The 27,919-nt window shown below is 39.0% G+C and overlaps 1 protein-coding gene across 1 annotated transcript; it reads right to left on the reverse strand.

Annotated features, from left to right (window-relative positions):
* On the reverse strand, positions 1 to 27,861 carry svopa (SV2 related protein a). The gene is made up of 16 exons (XM_053229213.1): positions 27,675 to 27,861; positions 15,240 to 15,400; positions 13,582 to 13,667; positions 11,480 to 11,578; positions 10,953 to 11,024; positions 9,207 to 9,331; positions 8,376 to 8,439; positions 7,918 to 8,043; positions 7,658 to 7,786; positions 6,561 to 6,634; positions 5,477 to 5,553; positions 5,213 to 5,317; positions 4,761 to 4,872; positions 4,256 to 4,337; positions 2,307 to 2,396; positions 1 to 1,065 (listed from the first exon to the last, which is right to left on the reverse strand). The coding sequence occupies exons 1-16, from the start codon at positions 27,707 to 27,709 to the stop codon at positions 865 to 867; spliced, it is 1,638 nt and encodes a 545-aa protein (XP_053085188.1). The 5' UTR covers positions 27,710 to 27,861; the 3' UTR covers positions 1 to 864.
* Between the last annotated feature and the right edge of the window lie 58 nt (positions 27,862 to 27,919).

The raw sequence follows: 27,919 nt of genomic DNA on the forward strand, positions 1-27,919 counted from the left end.
GTATTACTGTCCAAATACTTATGGACCTGACTGTAACTCTAGTGCAAAACTAAAGAAGCAATCTACAGACACCAAACATGTCTTAGTTAATAGGCAACATTTGGGATAAGTGTGAAATTGTTTCAATCTCATTTTTGCTTTAATTCTTAGTTTGTTCTCTCGTATGAGAAATTTAACTCTTTAAAAAGAAAAACAAGCTAATAAGGTCAAAAGCAATGTAGCGAGATCTGTTAGCACAACCTCATCTGCATCATGCTAATAGGCTCCTACCGACCACCATTTCCTTATCAGCAGTGCTAATGATTAATATCTGCGTGAACTATCCACTGAATGTTGAACATCATCCACAGCGAACATTATCAAGCTTTTGTCTGAGATAATAATTAACACAGGTGGATTAGTGTGATTACAGTCATCAAGCAGCTCCTGATGTGTGTGTCTGCTTTCAGCAGCTGGGATACACACTGGTCCAGTATATATGAGAATACAGAAGTCCAACAAGCATTTGTCCCACTGAATCACTGACTCGCTGAATCAAATAGTCTCATGTGACTACATGACTCATGTGATTCATAATTCAGGCATAATTCAGGCTTTGATGCTTGACTCCATTTTCTTCATATATTATACAAATAAACTTCTCTTTCTCCCCCTTCTATAAGTCTCTGTCTGCCCCATTTCTTTTTTTAACTTTGATTTCCCTTCATCATTTCCTTCTCTCAATCTTTTTACTTACCCTTGTTCCTCTAATGACCTTCTGTCTATCCCCTGTCTATTTTCTTCATCTGTCCTTATTTTCCCCTCCATTATCATCATCATCTCACTTTTCTCTCCCTATTCCATCCTACCCTCTCTCCACCTCTCTCATTGCTGGGAGGTGGATGAGGAGTTAGAGCGAGGGATGGAGTCTCGGCCCTTCATCTCCTGGCCCCACTCTCTGTGGCTGGACTCCTGGAGGCCTCGGCCCGTTGTCTCTATGGGTAAAGCACACGATGCCACGGCGGCCAGCAGGCAGCAGCAACAGTATACCGACAGAGTCAGATACACTGACCACTCCAGCATCACCTGAACACACACACACACACACACACATACACACCACATCACATTAGGTGTCTTATACAGTCACTTTTAGGATGTACAAATGACTCTGGTGCTGCTTGATTCAGGAAAATGCCCTTTAAATGCCCTTTTAATAAGCTTTATTTTCACATGTTTTAAAATTAATTCAATACATTTTTCAATTATAATTTTTTTAAAAAAATGTTATGTAAGTATTCAAGAATTTCTGAAATGCATTTACTGGCACCACATTTCAATAAGTGCTCTATTAGGCATATAGTGCACTACACAGGCCTTTCAATGCTACGTGATGACTGTAAGAATGCACAATTTAGGGTCACTTTAAGATCAACTGATCCTCTGTTTATCCCATAGCGTCATAAGAAACATCAGAGTGATATACATTTGAATGATTAGGTCAAACTGAGACTTTACAGTTGAATAGACCTGCCTGTTTCTTTGATCACTGTCTGATTCAAATGTGAATGCGGTACCCTAGGAGTGGATATAGATATGTTAATTAGATTAGGCCTGGCGAAACTCTCTACAGGCTCCTGTAGCTCCACACTTCCTTTGTAACACCTCTAAGGATGGCCTACTGAATGCCTATAAAATTACAAGGTATGTCTCCCTTAGTTAGACTTGATGACTACAGCATGAAAAAGCATATTCTGATGATGTCGACTGATGCTCTCATCTGCAATAAAGAATCCTGCCGAAGATACTTCCAAGTCTTCTGGTCTTGGAATGAAATAATCAAAAATGCAGTCACTTCCTAGTTCATTAATCATTCACGGGCCATTAAATCATTTAATCAGGTACATCTAGGTAGCATATAAGTTACTCTGTAGGTGTGCAATTAATAACTGTAGCTCATCTGCTGTTGTACAGAATTTCCACACTCTTTTCACTCTACCTCGTCCATCAGTGAAACGCAACCATGCTGGATGGCAATATTCTACTTAAAGATGTGAATTATGTAAAAATAGTAAGACAAATCATATATTTAAATGCAAGTTCAAGTCAAAGCCAATTGATCAAATATGTCAAATATGTGTTTTAGTACATGATAGCACTGTCTCACTGTTCCTGTTCAACTATTATTGATTAGCCTGAAGTGACAGCTTTGAACATCAAGCTAGATGCTGTAAATCCATCCTCTGACATTCAGGCTCTGTGAATCAGACAAAAGAACGAGCCAATTCTGCTGGCTCAGTGTGAAATATAAGATCATATTAGGGCACCTGAGCCACGAAAGGTGTGATGAGAGCCCCAACACGGGCCATGCCACTGCTCGTGCCCAGACCCAGAGCCCGCGTCGCTGTCGGATACACCTACAGAGAGAGAGAGAGAGAGAGAGAGAGAGAGGGAGGGAGAGAGATTCTAATTACAGTCTACATTATCATTATCAGCAGGATACCATATCTTTGCCCTCAATTTCCTGCCAGTAATATTCCAGCTGGGGCCATTAACAGTAGTGATGGGTGTATAGATACACCTTTACATGACCATTAAAAAAAGTGTAGAATAACCCGTCTTGTACCATTCATTACGTACTGATTTAACTACGTAATAAGTAGTATACTGCACTTATCTATATATATAGCATTGTATTTCCAAATACAAAATACAACACATTTTATTATAGTATTTGTGTGAAGGTCTGGGGAAAATGTAGCTGAATTCTAAAGGGAAAAAAATGAAAAATGTGTTTTTCATTTCTTTTTTAATCTTGTCTACGGTTTCTACAGAGATCATAATGGTTAAAGAGGCTCATTAACATGCTGGTAAAAAACAGTCAGTCTGCCTAAAGATCTCTAAAATCATGCTAGCTAAGTGTGAATTCCTCATACCATGAAAACAAGCTTTGATCAAGTTGTTGAATGCCATAGTGAAATGGACATAAGCCTAATTAGTTCAGTTTGTAATTAGAAACTGGCTGTCAAAATGTTAATAGAACAGAACACACTGAATCATTCAGTCATTATTTCCTCATGTAAGAGCAAACAGCGAACAGTTCAAATGCCATGAGTGACTTTTATCTCACGTGATGAGACCTGGCTGAGAACTTTTCCTATCATAAACCAATAATTATTTGGTCATTTTTAACATAAAATATTATAATTTATATATCCTATTTATTGCATATTAAATGAAATAAAATGAAATGAAAAATAGTAGCTGTGTTTAGACAATACATTGGTGTGTCTCAGTGGAATTGGAGTGAAATCTTTGAACGCAATTTTCTAACTTATTACTTTAGGGGGTAAAATGATAGGACTTTGTGGTTGAAATACATGAAAAAGATAAGCATATATTTAGTCAGTAATTACGTTTATGTAATTATATATAGTGTATGTGGACACCTGACCATCACAACCATATGTGGTTCTTCCCCAAACTGTTGCCAGAACATTTGAAGCACTTTATTGTCTAGAATGTCTTTGTGTGCTGTAGCATTACAGTTTCTCTTCACTGGAACTAAGAGGCTCAAACCTGTTCCAGCATGACAATACCCCTGTGCACAAAGCCAGCTCCATGAAGACATGGTGTGTGAAGGATGGAGTAGAAGAACTCGAGTGTCCTGCACAGAGCCCTGACCTCAACCCCACTGAACACCTCTGGGATGAACTGGAACACCGACTGCACCCCAGACCTCCTCACCAACATCAGCTCCTGACCTCACTAATGCTCTAACACAAATCCCCACAGCCACGCTCCAACATCTAGTGGAAAGCCTTCTCAGAAGAGTGGAGCTTATTATACCAGCAAAGGGGACACCAATGTTAGAATGGGATGGTCAAAAAGCACAATATGGGTATGATGGTCAGGTGTCCATATACGTTATGCCATATAGTGTCCAGTATATATATTTAGAGGATTTAGAAAGCAAAAAAAGGCACAAACAAGGAATTTGTGAGTATAAAATGCAACTGATAATGCTTAGTCTAGTTAAATATACATTTGTGTATACCATTTACACAACTACAATAAACTGATAGAGTCTGCAGTTATAAAAGCCAGACTGCACTCATATTAGCCAATATCCAGCCCTGCTGGCTTTTACAGCAGAGCTCAGTGAACTCAGGTCATAGTTCAACATCATGATAAAGCTCAGTGAAATGTTAGTTCAATTTGGTAAAGGAAGCATGAGGACATAAAGAGTGTGCAATATGTGTGTGACAAAACGTACCTCAGGTGTGTAAACGTAAGCTGCCTGGAAACCTCCGGCAATAAACGCCCTCGCAATAAAGATCAGCACTGTTAAAGATGTCCTGCAGCATGCACACATGGACACACACACACGCACACACACGCACACACGCACACGCACACACACAATCAGAATACAACCAGAACTGTTTCACTTCTGTTTCACTTTGAACTGTTTGATGGACTCACACGCACACACCTCCTTCAATAGACAGGTTTTGAAGCCATTTGAACGCAATATTATTCTTATTATGTAAAGGCAGTAAATGTAAATACACCTAGAGATTTTGTGATAAACTTTCGCTGTCATCCTACTATATTTAACCAATTACAGTTGGCGTTTACATTTAATTATACAGCCAGCAATTTGTTGTTTTGATATTTCTTAATTAGTCATAATTGCAATTCTTGCCAATCCAAACATAAGGACTAGATGAGTAGGATGGACAGAAAGAAATAAAGAAAAACAAATGTGTGGTATCTACCTGCCCACGCAGGCATAGAGCGGCACGATGCAGAGTGAAAAGACGAGGAAACACAGCGCCATGGTCTTCCTCCTCCCCAGCCTATCGATCGCCCACAGCGTCACCAGAAGACCTGCAGCACATTCACTATGAGTAAATCTCCTTCAGCACAGCGCAGGCATGCGCCAGTAATCAAAAAGCCAGTCATACAAGCCTGTGATTTGCCTTACAGCTGGCACTACTGTCAGAGTTGCAGTTACAGAAAATTAATCAGTACCTTCTGACCAATAGGAATAGAGAATTCCACAATGCTATGGTATACACCATGATATTAATTGCATATAATACTGTTATCATGGACACTGGGATAGATTATCTGCTAGTAGTCTGTCTGTGATCCATCAACGCTGAGAGACTTTAAGAAAGAATTGATGATAGGGCCGTAAATTCCAGTAGAAGATTCCCAGATTGACCTGGGAATTCTGAAAGCGTCGTCCACAGCAGGTCTTTGTAGTCATCCGAGTTCAGGTACTTGCACTCCAGGTTACACCTCGGCTCTGTTTTACTGCCGTTAGTCTCTAGAGGGAGGCAAAGAGCCGCATTTAACATTCAGTTAAAACTTCAAGCTTAGCTTGTTGTTGCTTGACCTGGGTTATCAACAGCTGGACAAAAGTCCTGAATAATATAAATGAATATTGCTGAAAAATAGAAATCAATCATGAGAAATCAGGACTCACGTCCACAGGCGCCGCCCTCCTGGAAAAGCTCTGTGGTCAGCAGTACAAGGCCATAGTAAGAGAACGCATTGGAGAACCTGAAACATATACAACAGTTTTTTTTTTAAAGCTGTATAATGTCCAAATCTTGTCAAATGTTCATATATTTCTTTTACGTCAAGGCTTTTTTACAGTCAGTAACCTTCTTTAACTGTAAAACTATTATATATTTAGGCACGTTAACAAAATTAGAACATTGCACACCCTTAGTTATGTTTCATGGACAGCGCTTTAGCTTTAAGTGACATTGTTAAGTGACATATATTATATATTATTATATGTATATAAAATATCTATATTTTTTGTGAATCCATTTATTTCTGGAAAGCGGCTTTGTGACAATGTCCATTGTTAAAAGCGCTATACAAATAAAATTGAATTGAATTGAATTGAACATAATCTTATTTTTTTTACAATAGCAGTAACAGTTGATGTTTATGAATTAAAGTTCAAAGTGGAGCTATATTATTATGTGCATAAATTTCAGCAAGGCATTTTTGTCCTGTTTATAGATTACAGTAAGTCACACTACATCACAAAACACATCAGCAGGAAGACCTGGATTAGTTTAAAGCAGATGTTTATGGAATGATCTTGGTGAAAAAGACGTACAATATTTAGTGAAAGAAAAATTATCCGCATAGCTTTAGAGGAAAAACTTGAAGCTTAGTCACATGACTAATTATAAACAAATTAGACAGAGAAAACAATAAAAGGTAGCTCAGAGAACTATTCACACTGGGAATTAGACTCATTGCACTAAGCCTAGGCATGTACAATTATAAATGAATAACATGTGTTAAGTGTATACTATGTATTTCCCAATTTCACATCCGCCTCTCACTCTTTCTCCTTCTCTCTTTCTTAATACAGCAGTTCATTCCAGTTTTCCAGGAATTTACAATAATGAATGAAGAAAGTCATTCAGTGTTTCAAATAATCACAAAGTCATGGTATTTGTACAAAGACTGGTTGTCGAGGAAGCGTGAGCTTTCTATACTCTAATTACAGCTGTGTGAGGATGTGTGTGTGATGTGTTTCACACCATATGAACCAGAGGAGAACTGTAGTCCAGCGGAAATGAGGCAAGAATAGATCCTTAATCTTCCCTCTGTCCTCCTGATGAGGAGATGAAGAGACAGTTAAAACGCAGATCTACAACAGCATGGTGACAGCGAGAGAACACACAACCGCTTACACGCTCACATCGGACATACAACGTGTAACTTAAAACATTACTGAGCAGAACAGCACATACGGAAATGATGGTAGAGTCACATAAAGTAAATACGTACTTGATGGAATTCAATATATTTGATTAAAAAAAACACACTAATCCACTTTACAACAACGAATAAATATTCTTATGGGAGCAGTCTTACTAGAAACCAGTGCAGAATAGAATAGAATAGAATAGAATAGAATAGAATAGAATAGAATAGAATAGAATAGAATAGAATATGACAATAGTATAGAAATGATCATGGCAGTATTATAGAATCAGACAGAACTGTAGAATTATAGAATACAATGACAAAATAGCATATATTTGAACTGAATATGACATAGAACAGTATAGAATATGAATATAGAACAGTATAGAATGTGAATATAGAACAGTATAGAATATGAATATAGAACAGTATAGAATGTGAATATAGAACAGTATAGAATGTGAATATAGAACAGTATAGAATTGAATGTAGAACAGTATAGAATATGAATATAGAACAGTATAGAATGTGAATATAGAACAGTATAGAATATGAATATAGAACAGTATAGAATGTGAATATAGAACAGTATAGAATATGAATATAGAACAGTATAGAATATGAATATAGAACAGTATAGAATTGAATGTGACAGAATAACAAATTAATATGACGGTAGAATAGAATGAATGACAGAATAGTATAGAATTCACATGACAACAGTATAGAATTGAATGATGAACAATATAGAATAGATTATCACTGAGCACTATAGAATTGAATATGACAGAAGTATAGAATTAAATATGACAGAATAAAATATGACAATGGGATGGAATGAATAGAGCAGAACAGTATAGAATTGAATGAGAGAATTGAATGAGAGAATGGAATAAGAGAATGGAATAGAGTTGATGTTTTTTGCTACCTGGCGTGCCACTATCAGTTTGCCCAGTGGCATGGGAACTTTATTCTCCGTAGCGATGCGTTTGAGTGTGTTCAGAGCTTTCTCCTGGTTTCCAGACAGAACGTCATAGCGGGCACTCTCAGGAAGCCACTGCAAATTACACACACACACACACACACACACACACACACACACACACACACACACACACACACATTAAATAAGGTGCCTGCTGTAGTCCTGATTGTGAGTGGTTTTGGCAGCACAGTAGCAGAACGTACAAAGCAGAGGATGGCGAAGATGAAGAGTGGGATTGTAGACAGAGCGAGTAGCCAGCGCCAGCCCAACGTCGGCATGACCAGAATCGCCAGCAGCACCTCAAACACCGTGCCCAGAGCCCAGAACACCTGACACACACACACACACACACACACACACACACACACACACACACACACACACACAACCACTACAGTAGAGGTCCAAAAGCCTGAGTCATCAGGTATTAAGACAGCAATTAATGCTAATTGTTGTGTGTGTTAGGAGTGTACACGTGTAACCATTTGAATTTATAACACAATTTAGCTTTAGTTAAAAATAAATGATACAAATTAATAAAAGACTTTTTTCTGCAGGTAAAATTGAATTTAAATACTGAACTTTTGTATAATGTACATAACATAGATAAAGTCCTAATGGGACAGATACAGTATAAGCCTATAAGGGCAATATAAAACACCTCAATGAGCAGAATGCATGTAGCTCTGGAGCGCATGGGCAGAAACTCAGCATACAGCGTCACTCTGAAAAAGACAGAGAAAAGAAGAGACCTTATCTTGCTGTAAATATTATACTGCACTGCAAAAATGCAAAAATCAAAAGTGCAGTAGATCAAAATAGTGTCAAATATTTCCACTTCTACAAAATAGGTCCTCCTCATTACAGCTTGAATTATTTAATGTGTACAAGTATTGGAAATTCTGATGTAAATAAAATAAAGATGATAAACAGAAAAGTGTAAGTGTAAGATGCAGTGTATTCACTACTACAAGGGAAAGGTGTGTTCATATTTAATAAAAACAGCAGTAATGAGAGTCCACAATGAATAAAAAACAACAAAACTGTATAATAAAATAAAGATGTAGCAATATGAAAATAATATAGCAAATTATGTACAAACAGGAAATTCAGACAGATTTCCATTTCTGGAATAAAACAATGGGGTGCTGTTCTAGCAAAATAAGCACTTACTCTTACCACCCCACACTGTTTCATCTTCTTATACCAGAGCAAATTGCCACCAATTATTTTTTTAATTATTAATGAACATTTCATACTTTTTAAGCATTTATAGTTGCATTTAATGTTGTGAATGCAAAACAAGTTAGTTCCTGTTATCACTTATGTTATAGCAGCTATATAGACAATCAATCCTTCACCAGTCTCTCTTCATAATAATTAATAAAACAAAAAAATTCTAAATAAATAAATTCTGCATAAATCCAGCCACTGCATCACAGCACTCCTGTAAATACTGCGTTCTGACATCATGAACGTGACAGAAACTCACGACTGAGGAGCTCCTCCAATACCAAAACCGACCAGAGCTCGGAGGAACAAAATCCAGCCATAAATAGGGGCGAATGCACTGAGGACGCCATAGAACAGAGTCCACAGGACACTCATCTTCAGACCCTGAAACACACAGACACACACAGGCATAGCCTATGAAAATTGTATTTATAAGAATGCTACTGTAAATCCATCAATACTTTAACAGATAGGGTTTGCAGTGTCAAATTTTCAGGTTTCAGGCAAAAAGATTAATTTAGGCCTCCGCAATAAAGGCAAACACAAACGTTCGTCAGTCCAGATACACACTCTGACAATCACGATGTGGACAATTCCATGAATGCACATCAAATTACATACACACACACAGCATACTGTAAGTATTGCATAGCAAAGGCAACATAACATCAGAGGCATAAACATCTCTATTACATTTCAGGACCAGGGGAATTTATACTGAGACACCTTAATTGCACACAGGTCGACTCCATTCAACTAATTGTGTACCTTCTGATGCACCAGAACTAATTTAGGGATTTCACAGCAAAAGAGGTGAATACTTGTGCAATCACAACTTTAAAACAATTTTGCAAACTATATTGATTTCATATTTTGTGTAGATTCATAATTTATAGTCCCAAGTAAGTCCATTTTAGTGAAGAATACTTATGCAAGGCACTGTAATGTGCAGTTTTTTTTATTTTTTTGCAAAATGAGTCGTTTGGTAGCAAAAGAGTCTGATCTTTTTTGGCGAGTTGCGCCACATGACCTGACTCACTGAAAAGAGCTGGAGTTCCCATCAGGATGACTGGCCAGGTCTATGAACAGTGATACAGACAACTTGGCAAGATTAGAAAAATCCCTCATAGCTGGAGGAAGCTAATCACTACTACCGTGATTGGAAGTGCTTGGGGAAAGGAAAAGCTAGTTTGGTTTTGATGCAGGCAGAGTTGAGAGATGAGCTCTACAGGCACTTGCTAAATTCTATTCTTTCTTTCACCACAATTTCTAACCTATGATGTTAGCATCCATCTCTCTGAAAAGAATTCAGTTCAGTTCAATTTTATTTGTATAGCGCTTTTAACAATGGACATCATCACAAAGCAGCTTTACAGAAATAAATAGATTCAAAAAATATATTGTAAATATGTGAATTTATCCCTAATGAGCAAGCCAGAGGTGACGGTGGTGAGGAAAAACTCCCTGAGATGATATGAGGGAGAAACCTTGAGAGGAACCAGACTCATAAGGGACCCCATCCTCATCTGGGTGACACCGGATAGTGCGATTATTAATAAATCCCTTCTATTAGGCTCCTTTTTATGTTCTTAAAATTTGACATGAATTTTCTTACATTTTAAGTGTCCTGTTGTTTTTTCACTCCCAGTTTCCAGAAATGATTTACTGCACAACTGTACAAAATTTCTTGGACACTTCACACCTAGCAGGACTAAAACACTTTGACCACATAACAGTTAGGCTGACAGGCAGCTGGGGACCGACTGTGAGACTGTCCTCCCCGATTTCAGCTCCGTATTAAATTAGGACAACGGCATAAAATAGATAAAGGTAAGAAGAATACAAAGAAGAAAAGAAGAAAAACATCAAATATTTTGAGGCAACATAATTCTGAACATGGCCCAGAACAGTGTCCTTGATCGAGAATCCCTGCAAACATCCCTGATAATGATGATTATTTAAAATTGACAAATATATTTTTTTAAAATATTTTAGAGATACTCACTGTTTTTCGCCCATATTTATCAGATATGTTCCCCCATAATGAAGAGCTGGTCATCATGCCGATAAACACCACCTACACCAGAGAGAGAGAGAGAGAGAGAGAGAGAGAGAGAGAGAGATAAAGGAGATATAAATAGTGGAGAAAGATACAGACACATAGACAAGACAAAAAGAGAGATGAAAAGGATTAGGAGACAAACAAAGAAACGGTAGAGAAAATGGAGAAATAATGAACGAAAGAGTGAAAAACAGATTTAGAGAAGATAGAGGGAAACTGACAGAAAGTAAAAGAAGGGGAATGAAAAGAGGGATATACAGACAGAGAAGAAAAAGTAGTGAGAGGGAGGCAGATAAATAATATGAAGGAGAGAAATACAGAAGATGAAGAGAATGGAGGCAGACAGAGAAAAAAAAAAAGGTGAGAGAACTGCCACTAGAGAATAATATAAATAGAAGGAAATAAGAGGGCAGAAAACACACACACACACACACACACACACACACCATCATAATCATCATCATCATTACCGAAGTGAGCAGTGCCACCTCCCAGTTGGGGAGCCTCCACTCACAGTGCAGCTGAGGGGCCAAGATACTGAGGATCATCATCTCCATGGCATCTGCCATCTACACACACACACACAAAAAAAAAAAAAAAAAAAAAACACACAGCACATATTACACACCACTGGATTTTGCACCATTCTGTGTAAACTCTTTGCTGTGTGTGAAAATCCCAGATGATCAGCAGATTATGAAATACTCAAACCACCGATAACTGCCACGGTCAAAGTCACTGAGATCACGGAGGAGATTTTTTCCTCATTCTGATGTTTGATGTGAACATTAACTGAAGTTATTGACCTGGATCTGCTGCAACATGATTGGCTGTTTTCATAATTACATGAATGAACAGGGATACAGGTGTTCCTATTAAAGTGGTACCACCACTGTAACAAAATTGAAAAATCCCTGACCCCCAGTCTATACTTCCCACTTTGAGAACCACTGTGAGTGAGTATTTCCACCACTAAAATATCAATATGAAATCTAGAAAAAGATATCGCCTTTATCATCGGTCCAGAAAATACTCAGAATACACAACGCCACAATCTTGTGTGTTATGTGCGTTAAATGAACAATGCACATACGACATAAAATCACTACTACACTGTTGCAATACTATTTTTGTAACTTTGACCTTACAGTGGTGTCAGATTTGTAGTAGTTAAGCAATTAAATTGATAGCAGTCCAATAAATCATAGGTTACAACAAAAATAGGGGAAAAGAAAATGCTACTACTGCTGTATGGGGTGCATGGTGAAAGGTGGCACCAAGTACATTCCTATTAAAGGGCTTTTGCAAATTCTTTGTTAAGAAAAGAAGTGAACGGGTCAGGCTGAACACTACCCTGATTTGTGTGTTTATCATTAAAATACATATTTTAAACTGTAACCACTTTACCAGGTCATAAACAGTCAACACAGTAGGAAAAATCCACCCTGAACAACTTGCATATTAACATGTATAAATATAAAATGATGTTTAATGGCAACAAATATTTCTTTTGTAATGAAATTCTTAACTTTCTTAGCATAAATTCCTAACTTCTTCATACAAACTTTGGTCTATTTTCACTTTGGGTAATGGTTTCCTACAGTATATTACCCACAGTGCCGTTCAGCTACCTGCGGATACCGGTGCCAGTGGGATTTTGGCTGTATTCATGACCAAGTGGGAAGCGGGAAGTTTCCAACTGTTTCAACTGAAGTTTCTTTCCCAGTAGGAAAGAAAGAGCCATCTGAACAGCTCCAACTCGTAATTACTACTCGGAAAGTTTTTCCGAGAGCTCCGACTTCTCAAGAGTTGCGATTCTGTGACATCACTTCAACATGGCGGTGCTCATAGTGAAAAGTAAGAACAAGAAATCACAGCATGATGTAAGGTTTTTAAGCAGTCATTTGAGTTTCTCGTTATATTTAAATTTGCTAAAATTCTGGGTCATATTTTGATAACTGAACGTTCTAAAGGATCAATGCAAGATTGGCACAGAAGCACTATGAACAGTGAATTATTATATCCACTTTAAAAATAAATGAAGCACTTATCAAACAACTCTTTAATACCAGTTTTTATGGTGCCAGGTCTTAATGTACCTCTATTTCCGGCTGTGTTCACGTTGGAAAATTCCCAGTTCCCAGTTGTCCTGAATGCAGCATTAGCCCTCGCTTAATCTTTACCTAAGCTGCGTTGCATTTTGGAACTTTGTGTCCAACATCTGCGACAAACAAAGTCTTCACTACTGTTAGATTTCTCATTAATTTGGGAAATTTGCTGGAAATGCTGTTTTTAGAAGCTAACACTGAAACCTGACTGTTATCCTTTATGTTCGCAATCGTTTACATCGAAAATGCTCTAGCAAAAACAATGTCCCCCTGTGACGTCATTGCAGCACACAACCGCTAACTTCTCGCAGCATCAACCAATAAATTCGCACCAGAGTTGCTAAATACAACAGAAATATTTCATTATAAATATGTTTAATGTGTTTCAGGGTGGGATTTGTCTTTAAACACCCTCAGAATTTCCATCATATCTCATAATAAAAAGTCAAGGAAGCCAGTCTTACCCAGGAAAGGCCTGTGAGGATAGAAAGCTTCCACTGAAATGGACCAAAGCCAATGGCCTCCACAGCATCTTCCACCATGAAGGTATCTACAGCCAGATGAAGAGATGAAGAATGAGCCTACATCCAGCAGAAGTATAAAACAATTTTCTTTGGTGCCTAATATAGCCTATGGTTTCAACCACCAGCTGTGAATATTTAATGAAATAATGGAAATGTGGACAGAGGCATTGTCCATTTTAGCATTGTGCAATACATCATGTTTAAGGGAAACACTTTATCTTCTAAACCACTTCTAATATCAAACTCTTGGGTTCGAACTCTACTTTGACAGTCTGATGTTGACCTAAAGAAGAAAGCGATTCAGCTTCAAGATGGCTGCTGCTACTATGACTTTTAGATTTTCTTTATAGATAGATAGATAGATAGATAGATAGATAGATAACAGCATGTCAGGAACCACATAAATAAGTCTGTTTAAGATGCTGAACAACTCGAAACCGTTTGAAGCTTGTGTGTCAATTTAGGAATGCAGTTTGCAGAATGCTAAATGCTATGAATGCCTCTTACTTGTTAGCTACATTAGCCTTGTAGCTCTAGCACAAAACTTATCTTGATTATTAATATTAACTAATTGATTACATTTGGTTGAGCACATATTCCTATCTGAGAGATCATTGGCCTTCTTTCCTTTTAAATCAGTGGCTATACAGTATTTAAGATAAATGTAACCTTCCTATTAAGTCTGTTTTTCTCATTTGCTGTTGGTCTTGTCCCCTGATTATTATTAGCACCTGTGTGGAGTTTTTCTCACCTGTATCTTGTTTGCTTCTTACCCCTTGTTTGTACTGTTGTTTCTTTTTGGGAGGTCTTGAACGTGTTAAACGGTGCGGTTCTAACCCATGCTCCCCGGTGTGCTTAGGTGTTCACTTACTCTTGTTGTTTTGAGTCCTAGTGATAATTCTGATCCTCTACTTCTGCACTTGTGACTCACTTTCTGCTGCTGTGGATGATCCCGTATGGATCGCCTACAAATTTACACTTCCTGAAAAGCGTTGTCCAAGTATCACCCATGCTTGAGTGGATAATCTCACCTGGATACTGTAGACGTGTCCTTAAGAACTTAGGACTCTTATTTACAATCTGCTCATACTGAACATCTTTTCTACACACTTCGTACTATTTATCTTTACTCTTCTCTATCTGTAAAGGAGGATGAGTTCCTATTGAGTCTGGTTCCTCTCAAGGTTTCTTCCTCAGGTTGTGTCACAGAGTTTTTCTTCACCACTGTCACCTCTGGCTTGTTTATTACAGGTTTAAATCTACAACTGGATTTCTATAAAGCTGTTTTGTGACAGTGGATGTTGTTTAAAATGCTATACAAATAAAACAGAATTTAATTAAGTAGTTTTAGTTTTATTTTCTACAACTTATACATGCATATTGAACTGCTCTATGTGCCTGGTGGTGCAGTTGTGTATTGTGTATTGTGTACCTGGTACTGCTTAATTGTGACTATATTCAAGATCTTTTCGCTTGTGTATTGTGCACTTAGATTACAGTAAATGTCTCAACTCTAATACATCTTTATAAATACAAAAGTGAGGTTTTATTCGTGTTGTGTTTCTTTACAGTAATAGGAGAAGTGTATACTGTGGTACCGTCAGTGGGGTTGGCAAACTCTTGCGGTACTGGAGCTCCGTCAGACAGAGCCACAGACCCTGCGTCAATGTTTCCGCCTTCGACCTGCACCATCTGATCCCTCGTTCCACACTCATACTCTGAATACGTGCTATCGCCTGTACGCCGAAACTTCACCACGCTGCAGGACAGATGGGGAGACAGAAAGACATGGGCATATGACTGTTATCTCTGAAGACATAGTGGTATTTATTTTCAGGTCGGGTGTGTTTGCACAAATCGGACTCCATGGTGTTTGGTACAGTAACTCTGGCATCCTGTCACCGTAGAGAGGAGAATTACTGCAGTGTTCAGTGGTTGATGAGTCATCGCTCCTGCAGGCAGAATTGAGCTGACCAGACAAAACATAATCCTGAAACAACAGACGTCCTTTATAACTGGCCATGAGTGTGTTACCAAGACAACAGGAGAACTTCCTGTCTGAGCAAACTGTGTTCTTACATTAAAAACCCCTTTATTTGAAAAATCATTTAAAATCAAGAGTAAACTGTTAAAGAGAGATGAAGTAGGGAATTATACGTGGGGCATGCCGTTAAAGGAAAATACATCAATAATCAATGACAGGTTGTGTGATGTGGCCTGATACAAAGCGGAGCTACTGGTACCACCCAGAAGTTGATTATTTTACTATATAAATATGTCCTGAAGTGTTTTAGCCACAATTGGCCAATGGCTAATTCTTTGATTTTTAAATCAAAGAATGACACATCATACTTTTTTTTATAGCTATTTAGTTTATAGTTACATTTAATGCTGTGGAGCATCTGAAACAAGTTAGTTCCTGTTAGCAGCGATAAACAGTCATTTGTGATCAACCTGTCTTTCTTCTCTCTGCGGAAATTAATAAGATAAAAAAGTTCAGCTTGTCAAGTTATCAAGATATGCAAAGCTCTCCAAGCTGAAGACTTTCCCGTGGTGGACTTAAACAGGAACAGCTTTACCTCGCACTGTTAGAAAGCTCTGACACTGGAGACTCCTTCCATAAATGTTAAATAAATGTCTCCTTAAAGGAAACTTCACCAGCTCAAGTAACACGTTTTTGAAATGGATCATTTGCCACATGATACAAGTCACAGTGTTACTATAGAAAAGAATACATATTAGCAAATTAATATAAACCTGTGGTTCGTCTTGCAGTCAACACTGTTGTTAGAGACAATTAATCAACACCTTCTGAACAATCAGAATTCAACATTCTCCAACATCACACAAAAAACATACTTCCACATTGCCAACTGATAACCAGATTCCCAAACTCACTCATTAAGACAAGTGCTCCACTTCATTATATACTTCTGTATTGTATTTGCATTGATGGGATTTTAGCTTGTTGTAAAGAAAAAGAAAAAGGAAAAAATAAAAAACAATTAGTGTGTGCACGGCTCTTGCCAAATGTGCATATCCATCCCATTACAAATAGTATTTTGGTGAATAAAAACGCCAGCCTGATAGAGAAAGAGGGCGAGGAAGACAACGCAATAGAGTAGCAAGTCAGAGAAGAAGAGATGTTTAAAGAAGGAGAGGTGGGCAGGCAAAGAAGAAAGAAATTCAACAGAAGAGAGATGACAGACAATGAAGAAATAGTGAGAAGCAGAGAGAAAGAGAGATACGTAGAGCAGAAGAAGAAGGCAAGAAAGAAGTACTGGAGGAGGTAGAAAAAGACAAACAGAAAATGATGGAGGGAGAACAAGAGCGAGAGAGAGACCGATGGAAAATAAAATAGGCAAAAGATGTAGAAAAACAGGAAAAATGGAATGAGCAAGGTAGATCATAAAGTGAAAATAACAAAGCCAGGCAGTGGAGAAGAAAAAGAACAGAACAGAAATAGAGAAATTGTTGTTAGCTTGACACAACATACAACACCACACCACAAATACATAAGCCTGAAACTTAAAATTCCACCATGTTGACCAAGAAAATTGAGGGGCCATGTTCTGGACACCCAAGTGTCCTAGACTGTGGATTTATTGGGCCAAACATGGCGACAATGCCTCAGGGTCCACCTTTATTCCAGACACCGGTGGAATCCAGATGTTCACCGTGTTCCATCCAGGAGCAGCAGGGTGCATCTGCAGAAGTGTCTGCTGGACGTCAGGACCATCATCAGAAGTTTTAATGGCTGCAACCAACACATCAGAGAAATTGCAGGGCACTTTGGCTGTAGCATCAGCCACAGCATTACCTCGAGCTTCATCTGTGTTTTGGCCTTGGTCTTAACCACAGCTAGTCGTGCTGGAAGTTCACACGCTGACAACAAATGGGAAACAATGGAGGCTTGTTTAATCAGCCAAATGCACCCAAAAACATGAGCAACGCCAAAGCGTATTGCAAATCCATGTAGATTGTATTAATCCATGTAGATCAACTTGTTCACTCTCATCTTGAGTATCAGACATTGCAGTCATCATTAATGATGAGGGATGAGGGAAGGCTAATGTTAGGAGTTGTGAGAGCAGCCAGGCAGTTGTTCCATCTCTGGGTGGTGACGGCGATCACACAGGCTGAAGACAACAGGGAAATGACAGCATGAGGACAACGTACAGTGAGATGCCGTGATAACACGACCGGAGCTCAGGCAGTAACCGCTAGCTAAAGGCATAATGCTTCACGATCATTTACCAAGATATTTACATACCACCTGTTGTTCAAGTCATGTGTGATTGGCTACAAATAAGCTCTCACAGAGGACATTTCTAGTTTAATGAAAGGGGAAGAGGAAGAAAGACTGAGGATTGGGAAGCACGCTGTAGTAGCTGCATTGCTGAGATGGCTCCTCCCCGTCAGTCTCGCTGAGCTGCACTGGAATTTTGAGCACATTTCATGCCACTCGGCTTAAGATCAGCTCGTTTCCTCCTACACACATGCTCCCAGTGCCTGCGCTTACGACAACAGCGGCACTCATCGCTAGAAATGCTAGAGCTTTTGCCCTGAGTTTGTTGACTATTTGGATAGAAAGCGTTCTGTATCACAGCTATGTGCAGTTTCACAGTGGTGTCTCTTTCATATGTTCTGCACATCACTCGGAGTGCAGCTGTGCCAGGTAGGCTTTAAAATAGGCAACATTTTATGCAAATCAGGATTTAAAGCTCCATGCAACAGAAACATTTCAGCAAAATGCTAAGTTTACTGTCCCTGCAGGATCCAATCCCGTATCCTCTACCTCCCCATCGGAGGATGAAGACTCAGAGGAGGAGAGAGATTGTTGTGTTGTTTTCTTTTTAAACTCCGTAAGGAGAGGATACAACCTCTTTTTCATAGGAAATTTTGACTTTTTTCATCTCTGCATTTTCTTTATCAAGCTGCTCGAGTTTAACTCGAAGGGCATTGACAGAGCACTGAGAGCGCTCACAGGTTTTTTGAGCAATTTGGAACATGCTCCTTCAAGGTCCTTTTTCTTCACACATTTCTCTAAGGCGGAAAAACACTCTCCACTCTACTTGCTCTGTGAGGTTAAACTCATTTACACATTTTTTGTGTAAATGCACATTTTTGCACATTATTGCACATTTTTGCCTTTTTCTTCAAGCACAACTTATCTACCATCTTCCCTAACTCCCTTTCAAATTCAGTATTATCAGCAAAGTGCAGGGAGACAGCCACCTTGGGAATACTAACCATAGGATCCTGATTAGTAGTCATTGTTACTACAACAATTTAAACCCTCCTAGTGAATGACTTCACTAGAGAAAATACCTCTCCCTGCAGAGGCTAATAGCAATGAAGCTCAAAGGAAGAGATCAAAATTCAGAAGACTGGTTCCTTTTCTTGGCACGGTCTTGTTACAAATGACTAACTCACCCTTGTGGTCATAACAGGAGTACAGGTGGAAAGAGGAGGAAGTCATCACTGTCCAACTAGAGTCGCCAAACTGTTGTAATTTATTAAGCGCACACAAAAAGTGAAATACTGTAAACAAAAGGAAGTGATGTGGTCTGATCATTGGTGGTTTCTGTGTCTCCGGAGTATGTATGGTATCTGATCTGGTCTGGTCTAACGTGTCTCTAAAAACACAGCTTATACAGCTAATACACACAAGTCCACATGTTATCACCCCCTCGTTACAGTGTGCAAGTCATCATGACCATACTGATTTGGATAAAACTGAAATGAGCACACACACCATATATACATGTGTACAGTCAGGTCCGGAAGTATTTGGACAATGACAGAGTTTTTGTGATTTTGCCTTTATACACCACCACAATGGATTTGAAATAAAATAATGTGATCAAGATATGATCGAAGTGTAGACTTTCAGCTTTATTTTAAGAGGTTCCACAAAAATATGGCATTTACCATTTAGGAATTACAGCCATTTTAAGCAAAGTTCAATTTCAAGGTATTTGGACAATTGACTGACAAGAAGTTAACTGACCAGGTGCGGTCCATTCCCTCGCTGCTAAAAGGTCTGGAGTTGATATCAGGTATTGAGTTGGCATTTGGCAGCTGTTCGACTGGAGCTACTAATATGAAGTCCAAGGAGATCTCAATGCAAGTGAAGGAGGCCATCATTAGGCTGAACAAACAACATAAATCTATAAGAGAGATAGCAAAAACCTTAGGTGTGGCCAAATCAACAGTTGGGTACATTCTTAAAAAGAAAGAAAGCACTGCTGAGCTCAACAATATTGAAAGGCCTGGAAGACCACGGAAGACAACTAAAGTGGATGATCGCAGAATCCTGTCATTGGTGAAGAAAAACCCCTTCACAACATCAACAGAAGTCAAGAATACTCTGGAGAAGGTAGGCGTATCATTGTCAAAATCCACAATCAAGAGACGCCTTCATGAATGTAAATACAGAGGGTTTACAACAAGGTGCAAACCACTGGTAACATTCAGGAACAGGAAAGCCAGATTAGACTTTGCCAGAAAACATCTAAAAAAAGCCTCCCATTTTCTGGAATAAGATTCTTTGGACTGATGAAACCAAGATTAACTTGTATGGTTAATGATGGGAAGAGAAAAGTATGGCGAAAGAAAGGAACAGCTCATGATCCAAAGTATACCACATCATGTGTCAAACATGGTGGAGAGAGAGAGAGAGAGAGAGAGGGAAAGAAACAGAAATAAAAGAGACATAGATAGAGGAGGGAAAGAAATGCAGAGAAAAAGGTCAGAGAGAGAAAGAAAGATCTAGGATTGGTTCTGTTCTAAGCCAGAATTTGTATAAAGCTTTCTGTCAGAGGCTGAGCAAGGCAGCCTGGGTTTTATTTACTGTAACTCAGCACTGTGAAGTGTGAGGCCACTGCTGAGCACTGATCTGAGAGCTGTTAGACAAAGAGAGAGTACTGAGAACCGCCAGTGCTCCTAATTACTGTAATCACAGCTCTCAGTCTTATCACGGACGAATAAAGCACTCATGCAGAGACAGGCAGTGTAATTAAGCAGAAGCCTTCATTTAGTGGCTCTAATTGCCAAAGCGCCTTCATCAACCCAGTAACCAATGATCTGAATACAGCACAGACCAAGAATGGGGAAAGAAACCCAATACAACAGTAAATAAATAAATAAATAAATATTTATGGCCTATCTGTCTTTGAGTGTGTTCAAATACTTATAGTTTTATGCCTATAAGACCGTGTACTATAATGCTCAGTGATAACGGTTTCATAATAGTAACACTGAGTTACTGATTTTAGCCGTCTCATTCAATATCATTAGCAGTCGTCACTGATAGACACTGTCAGTTTACGTCTAAGAAAATACGTGAGCTTGTGAAACGGTTCAAGAAGTTAAGAATAGTATTGTCTGCTAAGATCTTGGCTTTCCAAGCTCACTGCAGGTTTTAGCTCTTAGGTAGGCCAGATAAGACGGAATTACATTAATCCATTTTAGTTGTCATGAAAGCAAGGACAAGTTTCTCATTGTCACCATCTTAGTAATATCACTAATGCAAAAGTAGGCTGTACCAGCTGACATTTTTGGGGAAAATGTATTTTTTTTTTTATGACACATGTACAGTAGCTATGCTTTTAGAAATAAAATGGTCCCTCCAGGTTTCTTTGGATAGTTAATGGAGAGAATTGTCCAACACGTCACTCCCCAATCTCCCACTGGTGTTCAACTGGATTTGGATCTGGTGACTGTGAAGGCAATAGCCTATGATTTACATCATTTTCATCCTCATCAAACCATTCATTGAGCCCTCACGCCCTGTGTATGGCAGCGGAGTAATCCTGGAAGAGACCACGCCCATCAGGATAGAAATCTTTCATAACAAACGTGATCAGTCAGAAGAAATGGCCCCCCACAGCATACTGGAGGGACCGTTACCTTAATCTGACACCTATCTGTGTGTTGAAAAGAACAGGACTAAGAATGGATCCTTGTGGTACACCACAGCACGACAGTGTGTAGAAACACGAGTATCCACTGCAACATAGCATTTGTAACCCAATACTTAAAAAATCTACTGATCTAAACCAATCTAACCCTTTGCCTGAGGTCAGCCCAATGGCTAAAATCTAAAAAAATTATATATATATATATAAATGGGTTGCTTTTTGGACTGGCAGATTAAAACTACTTATTTGGAGAAATTCTTTAATTTTAATTATAAAAGACTCGTTTTAATTTAATTTATACACAGACATTTACATCACTATTTGCATTTGACTTAGAAACTAATTTCAACCATGAGCCTTTATAAAAATATATTTAGGACAGAGAAAGATACAAATTTATACCTAGCATCTTTGACCTTTATTCTGTTGTCCAAGCTTTTGAATGGTAGTGTAGTGTATATTGAGTCTGACATGTTCTCCCCATATTCCCCTGGGTTCTGCGGTTTCATCCCATTGTCCAAAAAAACCCATGCAGCTATGTGGATTGGTTATGATAAACTGCCCCTAGGTGTGAATGAGTGTATTTTGAGACTGCGTGTATAAATTCTATGCCGTAGGGATCGAATCGCAATACTCAGAACACATTCAGAATTGATAATGTTGGAAGATAGCTGAAGATTTTGGGAGTGATATGACTTTGTTGAATGGTTTGAGATGAATAACTGAGAGGCATATTGCTTTTTGTGGTGAGAGAGCAACAAAACCATGTCTTTTTTCTATTAGCAGTCACTAATCAGTGCTGTACACACATTACTTTTATCTGTTGAAAAAAAATCTATCTTATCTGCCTAGATAAGTAAGCTTTATTTCACTTTTGACCATTATTATTATTTTTTTTTTAGCTTTGTCCAACTCCATTGCCTTTCTGCTTGTCTTTTTTTTTCAGTTACAATAGTGCTGTCACCTTTGGTAAGTCTAGAAAAAATCTTGTGAGAAAATAACAAGAAGAGGCAGTGACAGGAGGGAGAGACAGATGAAGATCCCTGAAGGTCACTTGCATTAAGATATTTCTTGGCAGTAGCCCTCATAGCAATTTTTGTCTTAGTACAGATTACCATTTCAAAGAAGATACAACACGGATCAGACACTGCCACATCTAATACACTATGTGGCCATATGTATGTGAACACCTGACCATCACAACCATATGCTAGCCTTTCCCACACAGATGCCACAAAATCGGAAGCACACAATTGTCTAGAATGTCTTGTAGATAAGATATCCCTTTACATGAATTAAGATGCCCAAACCTGTTCCAGCATGACAATGCCCCCATTGGTGTGGACACACTCTAGTGTCCTGCACCAAGCCCTGACCTCAAGCACACTGAACACTTTTGGGATGAATTGGACGTCTCACCCAACGTCAATAATGTTCTCATGGCTGAATCGGCAAAGATCCCCACAGCAACGTTTCCAAAATCTAGTGGAAATCCTTTCCAGAACGGAGGCTGTTATAGCAGCAAAGGGAGACTAAATCCATAGTAATGCCCATAGTTTTGGAACGGATTGTTCAAGAAGGCTGTGATGTTCAGGTGTCCACATACATTTGGCCACATAGTGTATATGATAAAAGGAAAAAGGAAAAAAAATCAAACACACACATACACACACACACACCCCTCCGCATTGTTCTGAAGAAATGAAAGCAAAAATGTATTAACATTAGCATTAAACCTTGTTGTACTGTAGCATTTACATTAATGGATTCTGAAACATTAGACTCTGTTAATTGAATAACAGTGAGAAGGGTGAGGAGGCTGCGCAGCCTGCAACATGTATCCGATAAAAGCAATAGCAGATTCAGATGAATATGAATCTCTTCAGTAATTAAAGCATAATCAGAATTCATCACGTGTCTCAAAGATAGTTCTCCAAATTCATCGAAATACTCACACTGTGTCCAGGTGGATGATCTTTCAGATGCATTGCAAAATATACAAAAGTTTTATTTTCATTTTAAAACTAGAAATCTGCTTAAAGTGGTCATAAAGACAAGCTACACCACTGCCAAAGTCAATACAATTCAATGAACTGTCCTAACATGAACAACATATTCGTCAAAGACTCTAAGATTCTGCATTTGTAATGCATTTGATTTCCTTGTGTTTTTCACCATTAATACATTTTTACAGAGATTATTTTTTATTAAACCACTTTTTCAGTTTCTCATGGCCATGCCATCAGCTAGTACAAATTCCTGGATTATCCTGAAAAGTAGCATGCTCTTTGCTAAATGCCCCGTTCATTTCCATCGTATTGCATTTACAACCCCTTAGAGTAGAGAGTACAGGGTTCAGCGCTTGCTGATGGACCTGCTATTACCACTGAGAGCTTTGGGCAGATTTGAGACTTGCCATGAGCATTTGTTTTCTAGCACTCTTCGGATAAAACCCATCAGCTCTAAGCACAGGTTTATGTGATTCCAAAACGTCTCCAGAAACTCACTGGAAAATAGCACTCTATAAAATACGGGCGAGGATCAGTAATAATTTGTGGCTGTTGTGCGGCTGATGAGCCAGAACCTTTTTAGCCCAAAACCTGGGTACCTCTGCCAGGAGGTTAAGACCATAGAGACCATAGATCCCACTAGGATGCATGTTTTGACTGACTGTCATTTTTGTGTTTATTTTGTTTATTTGAGTGATAAATAATAGAAATAGCTGTTTTTTTTTAATCTAAGCTTAAAAGCTAGCAAGTGGTTGTGAACAGAAAAAGCTCGCATCACATGCGCAGCACATCTGTGATCACACCTGTTATTTTTTGCGGTGACGTAAGATACTCAGTGTCTTATCTCCTTTACTGGGGATCTGATAGAATACCACTGAATGCCCGACCCCTGCTAGGTCAGATAGCATCTGGGCGCCATGCCAGCGTCACAGTCTGAGAGCAGAAAGAGGACGGCAACGGCATCAGCAAGATTTCCATTCCTCACTGTGCCATGGCTCTCATTGCATCCAAATGATGCTCAGGGCCAAAACAAACACCTGATCACTAGAGTTGTCCTTAACTAGTTAAGTGATAAAAGCGTTCTGGGGACGTGCATAATTCTACACTTAATTCTCTAAAGTTTTAATTTGGTAGCTAATGCATTTGGTTAATGAATGGAATAGAGGAGTAGTAGGTCAGCCATGATATGTTTTGTGCTTGAGATATGCTTCTTCAGTTTTATCCTGGGATTACAAAACAAACATTACTATCAAATACTGGACGTCTGCCACCAGCAAAACTAAAGGCATGTACAGTGGATATAAAAGGTCTACACACCCCTGTTAAAATGGCAGGTTTTTGTGATGTTTTTGTGCATACCCCCAGACTAATACTTAATTGAAGCACCTTTAGACTTTATCACGGCATTCAATCTGTTGGGCTAAGAGTCAGTCAGTTTGGTACAACTTGACTTAGCAGTATTTTGCCATTCTTCGAACTCTGTCAAATTGGCTGGGCTTCTCCTGAGCATAGCCCTCTTCAGGTCACCCCACAGATTTTCAATCGGATTTAGATCTGGACTCTGGCTGGGCCATTCCAAAACCTTGATCTTGTTTTGGTGAAGCCCTTCCTTTGCTGATTTGGAGGTGGGTTCAGGTCGAATTTCATGCTGAAAGGTGAAATTCCTCTTCATCTTAAGTGTTTTAGCAGAAGCCTTAAGGTTTTGCGCCAAAACTGACTGGTATTTAGAGCTATTCATTATTCATTATTCATCCGCCCTGATTAAAGCCCCAGTTCCAGCTGAAGAAAAGCAGCCCCAAAGCATGATGCTGCCACCACCATGCTTCACTGTGGGGATGGTGGTGCTCTTTTGGTGATGTGCTGTGGTTTTTTTTTTGGGGGGGGCCAAAAAGTTCAACTTTGGTCTCATCAGATACTTCTGTCTTGCCACCCTTCCCCGTAGCCCAGACATATGAATAATTCAGGAGATTGCTGTCACATGTTGAGAGCAACCAGTACTTGCCAGAAATTTCTGCAATTCTTTTAATGTTGCTGTAGGACTCTTGGCAGCCTCACTGACCAGTTTTCTCCTGGTCTTCTCATTAGTCTTAGAGGGACGCCCTGTTTTAGCGATGTCATTGTTGTGCCATATTGTCTCCACTTGTCTTTACAGTGTTCCATGGTATATCCAATGCCTTGGAAAAAAAATTTTTAACCCTCACCTAACTGATATTTTTCAACAATGATATCCCATGACCCATGGCTTTTCTATTTGGATGTTACCAAGAGGATGTCAGGAAAATCCTATAGGAACAGCTGTACTTTATTTGGGGTTAATCGATCTCTTTAATTGATGGCAGTTAGATAATAATTAGTATTTAACATGAGTTTAAATGTGATTGGTTGATTCTTAACAATGCCACATTCTCAATTATAAAAAGGTGTGCACACTTATGCAAGCTGTGCAATAAATGTGAAAACGGTTCTGACATTGTTTAATTAGTTTCATTTTTTTACATCACAAAAACCTGCCATTTTAACAGGGGTGTGTAAGACTTTTTATATCCACTCTAGATATAGAGTAGTTTGCAGGCTAATGTACAGCAGAGTGCAAAAGTTTGTATACCTTGTAGTTTACCTTGTGAACATTACAACTGACAGATTTTAAAAGCTTACTTAGAGAATAATAAAATAATAAAAGAGGCAGTTATTAAGCGAATTAAAGTCATCTAGATTTTTTTCACTATAAAACCTTAACATATAATATTTGACCATAACACACACACACACACACACACACACCAAGCTGTACTTTTCCTTTTTGCTAGTGTTGTTCCATCAAGGTTGCTTGTTTTTTTTGCACCTAGTGCACGTGGTATACCTTTAATTAGATTTTACAGTAGCGGTCCTTAAGGTCTAATTAAGTAGCTTAAATTACTTTTTAAAGGTTTACGTACTAAAGGTACAAAACATGCACCCTTGATGGTGCCACCACAACGACAGCAAAAGTACAGTTTCCTTTGTTTATTTCTGCACACTATTTGTGATAATAAAGGCACACTGCCAACACACACATATCTTTGTATAAAATAATTGTCTTTTTTTTTTTTGACCTGTAGGATATGCAAACTTTTGCACTCAACTATAAGTAGAGCCGTAAATAGTAATAATACTATCCGTACTACATACTGTACCAAAAAAAAAATAGTATGCATTCTCTGGGTATCCATAGTTCTCAGTTGTATACTAACATACTAAATAGTGTGCTTAATAAAGTCAGGTTCTCCTGCAGGCGGGGCGCGTTGGCTTTGTGGTTGGCACGTTTGCCTCGCACTTCTGGGGTTGGGGTTCGAATCCCGCCGCCCTGTGTGTGCAGAGCTCGTATGCTCTCCCTGTGCTACGGGGGTTTCCTCAGGGTACTCCAGTTTCCTCCCCCAGTCCAAAGACATGCACTGTAAGCTGATTAGCATTTCCAAATTGTCCGTAGTGTGTGAATGTGTGTGTGATTGTGCTCTGTGATGGGTTGGCACCCTGTCCAGGGTGTCCCCTGCCTTGTCCCTTGAGTTCTCTGGGACAGTCTCCAGGCTCCAGTAGGAAAATGGACGGATGGATAGATGGATGGATGGATGGAGGTTCTCCAGGGTTGCCATGGATGTGTTCTGAAATGCTGTATAGTACAGAACTGGGATGTAGCTGGCTAGTTTTCAAATAACAACTCAGTGCAATCATTTATCCATTTGTATGGGTTGGTATTGCTTACACCCTATAATAATAATAATAATAATAATAATAATAATAATAATGTGAGTATGGAATAAACAACAGGTCTCATGGAAAAGAAAAAAAAAACACTGTATGTGGTACACACAGGCTAGCAACCATCCTGCACTGTTTACAAAGCACACTACCTCCCACACACACACACACACACACACACACACACACACAACTCCGCATTGTTCTGAAGGAATATATGAACATTAGCATTAGACCTTGCTGTAGTGTAGCGTTTACATTAAATGGATAAGAGAGTAGCAGTGAGAAGGGCGAGAAGGCTGTGTAGCCTGCAGCATGGCCCAGGTTGAATGAAGCACAAACACAAGAGAAATAACACACTCACGGCAGCTGTCTGAGCTGGAACAGATCATCGTCCATGATGGAAATCTCCGCTTGTGGCTTTCATCGCTCTTACATTCTTATTGTTGCTGTTGTTGTTGTTGTGCGCCGTGATTTCAGCACCGCGAGCCGCCGGACAGCGAACGGCCATAAAACACACACACACACACACACACACACACACACACACACACACACACACACACACAGGGGGCGGGGCAATAAAGGGGCGGGGCCGAAACGCTCACT

Source organism: Pangasianodon hypophthalmus, chromosome 24 (assembly GCF_027358585.1).
Source record: "Pangasianodon hypophthalmus isolate fPanHyp1 chromosome 24, fPanHyp1.pri, whole genome shotgun sequence".
Classification (NCBI taxonomy): domain Eukaryota; kingdom Metazoa; phylum Chordata; class Actinopteri; order Siluriformes; family Pangasiidae; genus Pangasianodon; species Pangasianodon hypophthalmus.